At 45.7% G+C, this 11,232-nt stretch overlaps 1 protein-coding gene across 2 annotated transcripts in view; it reads left to right on the forward strand.

Annotated features, from left to right (window-relative positions):
* The window catches only part of Prkag1 (protein kinase AMP-activated non-catalytic subunit gamma 1), an 18,308-nt gene extending 7,955 nt beyond the window's left edge, over positions 1–10,353 (forward strand). Inside the window, exons 1-11 of one of the 2 annotated variants that reach the window (XM_026782780.1) lie at positions 7,016–7,223; positions 7,348–7,457; positions 7,589–7,670; positions 7,770–7,828; positions 7,973–8,018; positions 8,118–8,172; positions 8,533–8,659; positions 8,844–9,009; positions 9,164–9,201; positions 9,446–9,592; positions 9,679–10,353. In XM_026782780.1, the coding sequence (XP_026638581.1) occupies positions 7,386–7,457; positions 7,589–7,670; positions 7,770–7,828; positions 7,973–8,018; positions 8,118–8,172; positions 8,533–8,659; positions 8,844–9,009; positions 9,164–9,201; positions 9,446–9,592; positions 9,679–9,786 (900 nt within the window). In that variant the 5' untranslated portion in view covers positions 7,016–7,223; positions 7,348–7,385 and the 3' untranslated portion in view covers positions 9,787–10,353. Of the gene's footprint in view, positions 1–7,015; positions 7,224–7,347; positions 7,458–7,588; positions 7,671–7,769; positions 7,829–7,972; positions 8,019–8,117; positions 8,173–8,532; positions 8,660–8,843; positions 9,010–9,163; positions 9,202–9,445; positions 9,593–9,678 lie in introns of those variants that run through there. The other variant, XM_005353945.2, reaches the window with a different exon arrangement.
* The last annotated feature ends 879 nt before the right edge of the window (positions 10,354–11,232 follow it).

Raw genomic sequence — 11,232 nt, forward strand, 5'->3', positions numbered from 1 at the left:
GGCTGGTCTCGAACTCACAGAGATCCGCCTGCCTCTGCCTCCCAAGTGCTGGGATTAAAGGCATGCGCCACCACCGCCCGGCTCCGGTTGCCCATTTCTGTTTGTTTCCTTGTACTGCTGTATTTGGCATGGGGGCAACTTGGATCACCTTTTTTTTTTAAAAAAAAAATATTTATTTATTGTGTATACAATATTCTGTATGTATGCCTGTAGGCTAGAAGAGGGCACCAGACCCCATTACAGATGGTTGTGAGCCACCATGTGATTGCTGGGAATCGAACTTGGGTCCTTTGGAAGAGCAGGCAATGCTCTTAACCACTGAGCCATCTCTCCAGCCCCTTGGATCACCTTTTTATACTAAAAAACTTTTTTGCATGTGTGAGTGTTTTGCCTCCATGTATATCTGTGCATCGTGTATGTGCTGGTGCCTGTGGAGGTCAGAAGAGGGTGTTGGATCCTCAAGAACTGGGATTACAGATGGTTGTGAGTCACCATGCGAGTGCTCAGAGCTCACCACCACTGAGACATCGCCCGGGGCCCTGCACTTTCTTTAGATGTTTGTAACCTTGGTTTAAAACAAAATTCACTTGGGAAAGCTCTTGCCTTGAAAGTGGAGTTTGAGTTTCCAGAACTTGGGTAAATGTTGAGCAGGCATGGCCTGTAGTCCCAGCACTCAGGAGTCAAAGATGGATTTCCCAGACCAAACTAGTGAGATTCTGCTCAGTAAATGAAGTGGAAGGAGAGTGACTGATCAAGGAACACACTCAGCATCAAGCTTGAATCTCTGCACATACATGTACACTCACATATATACATGGGAAAAACAGGCTTCAAATAATAGACTCAGATGCACAGGAACACAAAATTTTAAAAAGGTGGTCAACCAGGCAGTAGTGGTGCACGCCCTGAAGCCCAGCACTCAGGAGGCAGAGGCAGGCAGATCTCTGTGAGCTCAAGGCTAGCCTGGTCTACAAAGTGAGTTCCAGGACAGCCAAGGCTTCACAGAGAAACCCTGTCTCAAAAAACCAAAACAAAACAAAAAAACCTAGCATCCAACAAAATCCAAAGACATATTATTAAGACTTCTCTGAGTTCTTGACAAGAAATTTAAATTGTTCTGTTTTATTGGCTTAAAAAAATCAGCTGATTATAGGCATTATCTAGTAAAAAAAAATATCAGCTGAACTGGGCAGTGGTGGCTCATGCCTTTAATCCCAGCACTGGGAAGGTAGAGGCAGGTGGATCTCTGTGAGTTCAAGGCCAGCCTGGTATACAGAGCAAGTTCTAAGACAAGCAAGGACTACACAGAGAGACCCTGTGTCTTAGTTATGGTTTCTATTGCTGCAAAGAAAACATATGAAAGAAAACATTTAATTGGGGCAGGCTTACAGTTTAGAGGTTTAGTTCATCGTCATCATGATGGGAAACATGGTGCAGGAGAAGGGCCTGAGAGTTCTACATCCTAGTCCAAAGACAGCAGAGAGAGAGAGAGAACCTCTGGACCTGGCTTAGCGTTTTAAAACCCCAAAGGCCACTACACACTTCCTCCAACACGGCCACATCTCCTAACGCCACTTCCTAGGCATTCAAATGTGATTTTCTTATTCAAACTACCACACCCTGTCTTGAAAAACAAAAAACAAATCTATGTTATTGCATGTTTCATTATCTAGATGACTTTCCATAGCTGAATACCACACACGATATCAGTACCCATTGTCCAAAACACGCAGCAGAAGTTCAGCTGTTCCTGTGGATCAGGAGGATGAGGAGGGCTAAATATGACAAGTAACAACTTGTAAATCTTGTGTCCCGCTTAAAAGGAGACAGCAGCTGTCTATAGCTGCTCAATGAAGACCTATTTTTGTAAAGAAACTTGAGAATTTGGGATTTTTATATAAATTTGTAGAGTTTTTAAATTTGGAAAGTGATTTAAATTATTTTTAAAACTGGAAAATCCAAGTTCAATATGTGTGTGGGCTTTTGTCTTAAAATGATAGCGTCTAACTCGGTGTAGTATATCTTCATCTGGTATCTAAAGCTATGTCTTGGTATCTGTGAGTTGGGTTTCCATGTCTGAAAAACAGTGGAACTCTTCAGTTAACATGGTAGATGGAGTGCCCACATCCACCTTCAGTCCTCTGAAAAACAAAACAAGGGGCTCAGAGATAACTCAGCCATTAAGAGCGCTGGTTTCTCTTCTAGAGGACCTGGTTTAATTCCTACCACCCTTATGGCACCTCACACTGTCTTGTCTGTAATTCCAGTTCCAGGGGATCTGATGCCCTCTTCTGGCCGCCACAGAAACTGCATAAACATAATAGGCAGACACAGATCCGGGCAAAACACCCATAAACATAAAATAAATATCTTGGGCTAGTGAGATGGTTCAGCAGATAAAGATGCTTGCCATGCAAGCCTAGCAACCTGAGTTTGATGCCTAAAATTCACAAAAAGATGGGAGGAGAGAACCAACTCACATGCTGTGGCACGTGTGCAGATGCATGCAAACACAACCACCCTAGAGAACTTTTTTTTTTTTTTTAGTACGAACTCACAAAAATAAGAACAGGAGAGGGGATTGTAGGAATGGGTGTGGAAGCTGGAAAGTGTGTGGGAGTTATCTAAATGACTTAGCTGGTCTGAGTACGGTGCATTGTAGTTAACAGTAATGAAGGCTTGAAAGTCTAAGAAACAAACTGTCTCACTGGATACTGCTGAGACTCCCCACCCAGACCAAGACTGGGGGTGTGGAGAGGGGCTTACAGACTGTACTGAAAACCAGAACCTCAAGGAAACTGCTGGGTGCCGAGCCTCCCACAATCAGCTTCCAGAATACTACAGAAAAGACTTCAGTCTTCCAGGCTCAGAGTTAAAGAATCAGCTGTAGACAGACTCTCCTTGACAGGAAAACCTCCAAATGTCTCACAGTCAACAAGACTCGTTTATACAGTTAGAGCGTCCAATTAACATTCAAGTGTTCCCACCTAAGATATGATTTAGATAAAATGTGCAAAAATAGAATTTGAATCCTGTTTCTCTATGCGTGTGCAGGGCAGGAGGGCATATAGAGCATGTGGAGGCTTGTGTTTGCGTGTGCAGGGGCGGGAGGGGATATGGAGCATGTGGAGGCTTGTGTTTGTGTGTGCAGGGGCAGGAGGGGATATGGAGCATGTGGAGGCTTGTGTCTTTCTGGGTGTGGTGGTGAGAGTGTGAGACTGGCTTGCTCTATATAGTGAGACCCTCGCTTAAAAAAAAAATCACCGGCTGGAGAGATTGTTCAGTGGTTAAGAGTACTGGCTGCTCTTCAGAGGACCTGGGTTCAATTCCCAGCACCCATGTGGTAGTTCACAACCATCTGTAACTCCAGTCTTGGGGACCTGATGCCCTCTTCTGACCTCCAAGGGCATCAGGCATGCTTGTGGTATTGAGATATACATGTAGGCAAAACACCCATACACATAAATAAAAATGTAAAACTATGTAAAAAGGCACTGTCAAGGTCCCTCAAGAAATATTCCCTCGGTTGGGGGTGTATTGTTACAGACCTGTGGAGCCCAGAGAGGAAGACCGGCTCAAGGTCATTCTTGGCTAGCCCTGGAGCTTGAGTCTTGCTGGGTTACTTGAGATCCTACCTCAGGAAAAAAAAAAAAGAAAGAAAGAAACTGATAGGAGCCACAGTGATAGTGTTTGCCTATAATCCCATCACTGGAGAGACTGAATCGGGGAGATCTGGACTTCATCTTGCGCTCAGAACTAGCCCGATCAAAAGCCTCTCCCAAAATATTGAGGACTGGGAATATAGTTTAGTGGTGCAGCGCTTGTCTAATTGTTTAGGTTTGCTCCCAAGCACTGAGAGAAAAAAAACTATTATAAATATTTTCTTTTGACATTTCTCTGTGTAGCCCCGGCTGTCCTGGAATTCATTCTGTAGACTAGGCTCATCTCCAACTCAGAGATCCACCTGCCTCTGCCTCCCAAGTGCTGGGATTAAAGGTGTTTACCACCATCACCTGCCTAGAAACCATTTTTTAAAACGCAGCTTGGTGCTGGGAGTACAGTACAGAGTCAGTCAGAGCTTACGGTAACTCTTGAACTCACTCAGCAGTACGACCTGAACAGTTCATTTAACTGGTCTACATCTGTTTTCTCACCTAAAACACAAGGATAATACTTACTTAACAGACCAATGAGAAGTCAGAGATGTAGGGTGGCAAGTGGTGGTGCACTACTTCAATCCCAGCAGGAGGCAGAGACAGGTAGAGTTCTGTGAAGTCTGTGAGATTCTAGCTTGAAAAACAGGGCAAAGTGGGAGGAAGATTAAACGCTGTGATATGTTTAAGTATCTGTTATAGTACATAGAACACCTAGGGTGTTATTTCAGGATGTTACTTTTACGTATATGTTATAGTACATAGAACATCCAGGGTGTTACTTTTATGCATATGTTATAGTACATAGAACATCCAGGGTGTTACTTTTAGGTATATGTTATAGTGCATAGAACACCCAGGTTTTTATTTCTTTTTTTTCTCACACATATTTTCATATCAGAAACAAAAGTCAGTATACATCCCTACATCAATGCCAAGAAAATAAGGACTAAAAGAAAATCTTCACTGAGAAGCCTAACACTTTTGAATATTTTTCTTTCATATTTTACATTTTCTTAATCTAATTCCATAGTATTATATGAACATCATCAAATCCTTAGAACATTTCAATTTGCAAACTGTATTTTAAATCAATCCAAAAAATTTGAGCTCCCAACTTGGTAAACAGCAGTGAAGGAACAGGCTTCAAAATTTATTTGAGTACATTTAACTTCAAGGGCTGGTGAGATGGCTCAGAGGTTAAGAGCACTGGCTGCTCTTCCAGAGGTCCTGAGTTCAATTCCCAAGTTAAAACTATGCTAAAAGTCCTCCAAAAGATTATGAACAGCTTACCTGCAAAAATATGAACAGACCTTTTCAATCATAAAACAGAGGCTACTTTATACCTCACTTGTGAGTACAATGACTTAACTTGGTCTTAGTATGTCCCTTGGCCTTGCCTTTACTGCCAGACTTGGCTGCAGCTGCAGCTTGGGCTTTCTCTTCCTCTTCAATCAAAGCCCGCTCATAACGAGATGAGTAATCCTCAGGAATGGCTACACTGACCTTGGCTAAAAATTTTATCACTTTCATCTTGCTGGTTTCAGCATAGGCTCTCGGGCCCCACAGGAACTGATAGGATGGAGGATCACTGTTAGGAACCTGACAGTATTCTATGTATTCTTCCCACACTAGCTGCTCAGTGATGAGCTTCCTGACATCTCCAAAGATGAGATGTGGGACCCCATCAAAGCTCCATTTCCATTCAGGAAATACCAGACATCCTCCTCAGCAGCACACTGAGGAGAGCAATCGGAATGCCCCTGGTAGGAACACCTAGCTCATTGCTCCTACTTCCATCCTCCTCCAAATCTAACTTGCTCACAAGCTCCTATGCTTGACCATGTGGCAGGATTTCTTTCAGCTCAAGGCCAAACACCACATCCAATCGATAGGAGGCTTTCTTGAGGATCTCGGGGAAATGTTCCTTGAACCTTTTGTTGATAACTTTGAGCATCTCTCCCCTCCTCATGGGCTGCTGCACTTGGTATTTGAGGAGCACGTACTCCATCAGCATTCCTGTCTTCCTTGTCATAAGATCCATCTGCATGCTTCTAGTGGAGAGTAGAGCCCCGGAGGAATGCTCCTTTCCATCCCCTTGGCCCTGGTCACCATTATCAGACCTTCCATGGCTTCCTCCCTGGCTGGCAGTGCTGCTGGGTCCTGAGCTTTCAGACTGCTGTGGGAAGTCAGCAGTAGAAGTGCTTGGCTTAGCATCTCCTGAAGCTTGATCAGAGCCAGCAGGTGACTCTTCTTTCTCTGCCTCCTTTGCTTGAGCATCCTTGAGCCCCTGGCGCCGTTTCTCACTAGCACGGGCCTTACTCTTCTGTCCCCTTGGCATGATGGCTGGCGTCAGGGACAGCGGGACAGAGTCTTGGTAGTAGAACAGGTAACTGAGATACCTTGACTGCAGACTTCTCTCAGAACTTGCCAGCAGCGCGGCCTGAGCAGCAGAAGTGGCTTCCGTGCGAGGGGCACTAAGGCCAGGTTCTTATTTCTAAGTATCTGTTATAGTACATAGAAATCCAGGGTCTTATTTGTAATATCTGTTCTAGTACATAAAACATTCAGGGGGTTATTTTGGAGGGTTGCCTTTCCAGTTTCTAGCAAGCAGTTAAAAACACAGACTGCCTGACATGGTGTTGCATGCCTGAAATCCCAGCATTTTTGTTTGTTTGTTTGTTTTTTGAGACAGGGTTTCTCTGTGGCTTTGGAGCCTGTCCTGGAACTAGCTCTGTAGACCAGGCTGGTCTCGAACTCACAGAGATCCGCCTGCCTCTGCCTCCCGAGTGCTGGGATTAAAGGCATGCGCCACCATCGCCTGGCAAATCCCAGCATTTGAAGAACTAAGGCAATAAGATTACTACAAGCTTGAGGCGAGCCTAGGCTACATAGCAAGTCTCTATCTCAAGAGAATGAAGGAGTTAGAGACTTAGTTCAGTGGAAGAACACTGGCTTTTCTTCAGAAAACTCAAGTTCAATTTCCAGCACCCACATGGCATTTTACAACTGTCAGTAACTCCCAAGGACTCCAACACCCTCTTGGCCTCAACAGGCACCAGGGACACATATGGTACACAAATATACAAGTAAAACATCCATACACACAGAAAGAAATTATTTATTTAAAAAACTTAGTTATTGGGCTGGAGAGATGGCTCAGTAGTTAAAAGCATTGCCTGCTCTCCCAAAGGTCCTGAGTTCAATTCTGGCAACCACATGGTGGCTCACACCCATCTGTAATGAGGTCTGGTGCCCTCTTCTGGCCTGCAGACATACACACAGACAGAATATTGTATGCATAATAAATAATTTTTTTTAAAAAAAGACTTAGTTATTTAAAAAGAAATACATAAACCAGAAGAATGGAGGTAAATGTAGCCAGGCTCTCCCTTTGGAATCTCTGACTCACAACTGTTATTCTGAGTTCTGGCCAAGTTGATTGAGTACTTCATGTTGTTAGAAATAGCCTTGCCTGAACCATGAGTTTCCCACCTGCAGGTCTTCAACAGACATAAAGAAAAGACAATTGAAAATATGTTAAATAGGAAGAAAAACTCTAATGAAAAGGTGAGAAACAATAAAAACAAAGCAGAAATATCTTCAGAGTTGAGAAGCTAGAACTCTTTTTGGTTTTCTGTCTCTTCTGGCTATAAGTTCTTACATAAAAGACATCAACTTTCTCCATGTGCAGAGAACCCAGAATCGAACAATGGTGTGTATACGTCCTTCATGAAGTCTCATCGCTGCTACGACCTGATCCCCACGAGCTCCAAGTTGGTTGTGTTTGATACTTCCCTGCAGGTGAGTGGGGCTCTTTCCCTCCTCTGGATCCCTCAGACCTGCTGGCTCAGTGCCCCTCTTCACACCTCATACTTCCACACGCCAACCCCCTTCTTCCTTGCCACCTTAGGATCTCACTCTTTTGGCTATAGGTAAAGAAAGCCTTCTTTGCCCTGGTGACTAACGGTGTCCGAGCCGCCCCTCTGTGGGATAGTAAGAAGCAGAGTTTTGTGGGTAAGCAGAAGTTTTCCTGGAATACATCTGTTGGCATCTTTTGCCGGTTGGGTGGAAGAAGCCTTGAACTGCGCTGAGGGCTCTTGTCTTGACCTCCAGGCATGCTGACCATCACTGACTTCATCAACATCCTGCACCGATACTATAAGTCAGCCTTGGTAAGGAGCCTGATCCGCCAAAGCAAACCACACCCCTAGCTTTGGTCCTCACCTGTGGGCCCCTCAGGCCTGGTTTTTCCCTCCAAGCAAAGCCATATGGGTTAATGAAGAAGGGAGTCTCAGATTCGCTGCTTCTGCTTCCAGGTACAGATCTATGAACTGGAAGAACACAAGATAGAGACTTGGAGAGGTACATAGGGAATTGGAGGTCTTGAAAGATGAAGGGATGGAGGGTTTCCTGGGAAACACTCGCATGGCAGTGTTTTGTGAACTACCCTTTTCCCTTCAGAGGTATACCTGCAGGACTCCTTCAAGCCATTGGTCTGCATTTCTCCAAATGCCAGGTAAGCTCTGGCTATGTGTTTAGCCCTTAATACCTGAAGACCCAGGAGCAAGGACATGACAGAGGGGAACTTCTTCCAATGCACACAGCCATGATTTTTTTGTTTGTTTGTTTGTTTCTTTTTTGAGAAAAATATCTCACACAAAGCCAAGACTGGCCTTGAGCTTACTCCAGAGCTCAGGCTGGCCTGAACTTGTGGTTCTTCTGCTTGTCCTCAGGCTGACAGTACAGGCGCATTTTCACACCCAGCCACACCACACCACCCTCAGTCTGTTTGCCCACTGCCCCTCCCGATGCTGAGCTTTCGCGGTCTGTAAACACTATCTAAGGAACCTAACCCCGACCTTCCACCTCTTCACAGTTTGTTTGATGCTGTCTCTTCACTAATTCGAAATAAGATCCACAGACTTCCAGTGATTGACCCAGAGTCAGGCAACACCCTGTACATCCTAACTCACAAGCGCATCCTCAAATTCCTCAAGTTGTTTGTAAGTGTACTTTAACCTATATCTTACGTCTTATGTGCTGGATTGGAGGTATAGACTCAGCAGTTTGGGGGCCTTAAAAGTCAAGCCCTGACTCAGTGTTTTGGGTACTGAGGACTAAACCCAGCATTTCATGCTCTACCATAGATACCATAGAACCCCCTAAAGCCGATGATTCTCCCCTCAGATCACTGAGTTCCCCAAGCCAGAATTCATGTCTAAGTCTCTGGAAGAGTTGCAGATTGGCACCTATGCCAACATTGCTATGGTCCGCACTACCACGCCTGTCTACGTGGCTCTAGGCATCTTTGTACAGCACCGAGTTTCTGCCTTGCCTGTGGTGGACGAGAAAGGTGAGAGACTAGAAAAGAAGAGGGAGGATCCTGGGGGTCAGGAAACTCTGGGAAAACCTGCTGTCCCCTCAGATCAGCTTAGAAGGTGATCCTGTGGGTAGTAAGAACTTTGGCTACCAGATTTTTTTTTTCTGAGCTGCCTCTGTCTCCCTAGGGCGTGTGGTGGACATCTACTCCAAGTTTGATGTGATTGTAAGTGACAGTGGAGGGGCTGGGAGGGAGAGGAGGGGAGGTGTGTTGAATATGGAGAGGAGACAGAAGGGGGCTCTTTGGTGTCAGGCATATCTGTGCTTTGAATCCTGTCTGGACAGTAGCTGAATGGACTGGTCATGGCTTGTGGGCAGAGCTAAGGAGTGCCCTCAGGTCCTCTCGTGAGGTTGGGTTGGTCCAGGGTTTGGGACCTGGCCCCTTTCAAGCGCACCCCCCCCACCTCCAGAATTTGGCAGCAGAAAAGACCTACAACAACCTAGATGTGTCTGTGACGAAAGCTCTGCAGCACCGGTCCCACTACTTTGAGGGTGTTCTCAAGTGCTATCTCCACGAGACGCTGGAGACCATCATCAATAGACTGGTGGAAGCGGAGGTAGGAAGCCAGCACCCCCTCAAGCCACTAAGCGCTCTCCCTAACTGAGGTTGGCACTGACGTTACTTCTTGGTGCTCTGTTCCAGGTTCACCGTCTGGTGGTGGTGGATGAGAATGATGTGGTCAAGGGCATTGTGTCGCTGTCCGACATCCTGCAGGCTCTGGTGCTCACAGGTGGAGAGAAGAAGCCCTGAGCATGGGGAGGGACAGGCAGCTCCAGTCCCCTCCTTGGCCCCTCCTTGCCTCCCGGAAGCTCTGGGAATCATGAAATCCTGGAGGAACTGAGTCTGTTCTCTCAGGAGCTTCATAGCCACTGTCTGGAACTAGAGGAGACAGGGCAATGAAGAGAAAGGACTTTAGCTTCTCTTGCCATCATGTGTACATTTGAGAAAACGTTCAGCCTAGCCAATCCTAGAACCCGTGCCCTTAGACTTGGCCCGCTTCTGGGTGAACCACGGGCTTTGTGCTCCTCAGGCAGATTCTGATCTCTAAGAGATCCCTCCACCTCCCCGTGCTCCACCTGTCTCTGCAAAGGTCTTCTTCAAAATATATCTATTCATCCTGCTTCATTTCTGTGGAGGAGGCTGAGTCCATTTGATGTCATTCCTTCCCATGAATCTTGTGGGGTGGTGCATGTCTGGGTTCCTGTTCTGTGTGCATGTGAAGGCAGATGGCTGTGTGGAGGAGGGCAATGGGTAGGTAGCCAAGATTAATGCTTTTTGTGGCAAATCTAATTAAATGATGAGGTTTTCATCATGGTATTGCAGTGTTTGATTTCTGCATTTGATAGACACTTTCGACAACCTTACTCCATGAAGCTGCTTCAACTCGTTATTAACAGCAGTGATAATAGTACATATAAAAGCACATGTTCTCAATGCTTTAAATGCAGTGGTTGTGTGGGACCATAAGTGTTTTGGTTTGGGGAGAATTTATGATTTTTTTGAGACAGGATTTTGTACCATATGTAGCTCAGGCTGGCCTCAGATTTGCAGCAGTCTCCATGCCTCTGACCCCTACGTACTGGGATTATAGGCACATGCTGCCGCACCAGGGTCAGTCTCTGGGATTAGAGGCGCATGCTGCTGCTACACCAGGGTCAGTCTTTAAAAAAGGTCTTTGTGAGCTGGGCATAGTGGCACATGCCTTTAATCCCCAGGAGGCAGAGGCAGGCAATCTCTTGAGTTTGAAGCCAGCCTGGTCTACAGAGTGAGTTCCAGAACAGCCAGGGCTACACAGTGAAACCCTGTTGGGGAACAAACAAACAAACCCAACAGAACAACCTTTTGTGTGTGCATGTGTGCAGTGGTGGCTGAGGGCAACCTTGGGTGACAGTCCTTGCCTTGCACTTCATTTGACACAGGGTTTGGTTTGGTCTTGCACTTTTTTCTTGAGACAGTGTCTCACTGGCTTGGGATTTCACCACATAGGCAGGGTCAGCTGGGCAGCTTGGAGCTGCTGCTCCATGGACCCATGGAATTAAAAGCACACACTACCAAATAAGGCTTTTTATGTTGGTTCTAGGGATCTGAACTTAGTTCCTCAAGCTTTTGAGGCAAGTATTTTTACCAACCGAGCCATCTCCCCGGCACCTTTTCTAGTACTGTTTATTTTTGTTTGGTTGGTTTGGTTTGGTTTTT

This window comes from Microtus ochrogaster, chromosome 15, assembly GCF_000317375.1.
Source record: "Microtus ochrogaster isolate Prairie Vole_2 chromosome 15, MicOch1.0, whole genome shotgun sequence".
NCBI lineage: Eukaryota > Metazoa > Chordata > Mammalia > Rodentia > Cricetidae > Microtus > Microtus ochrogaster.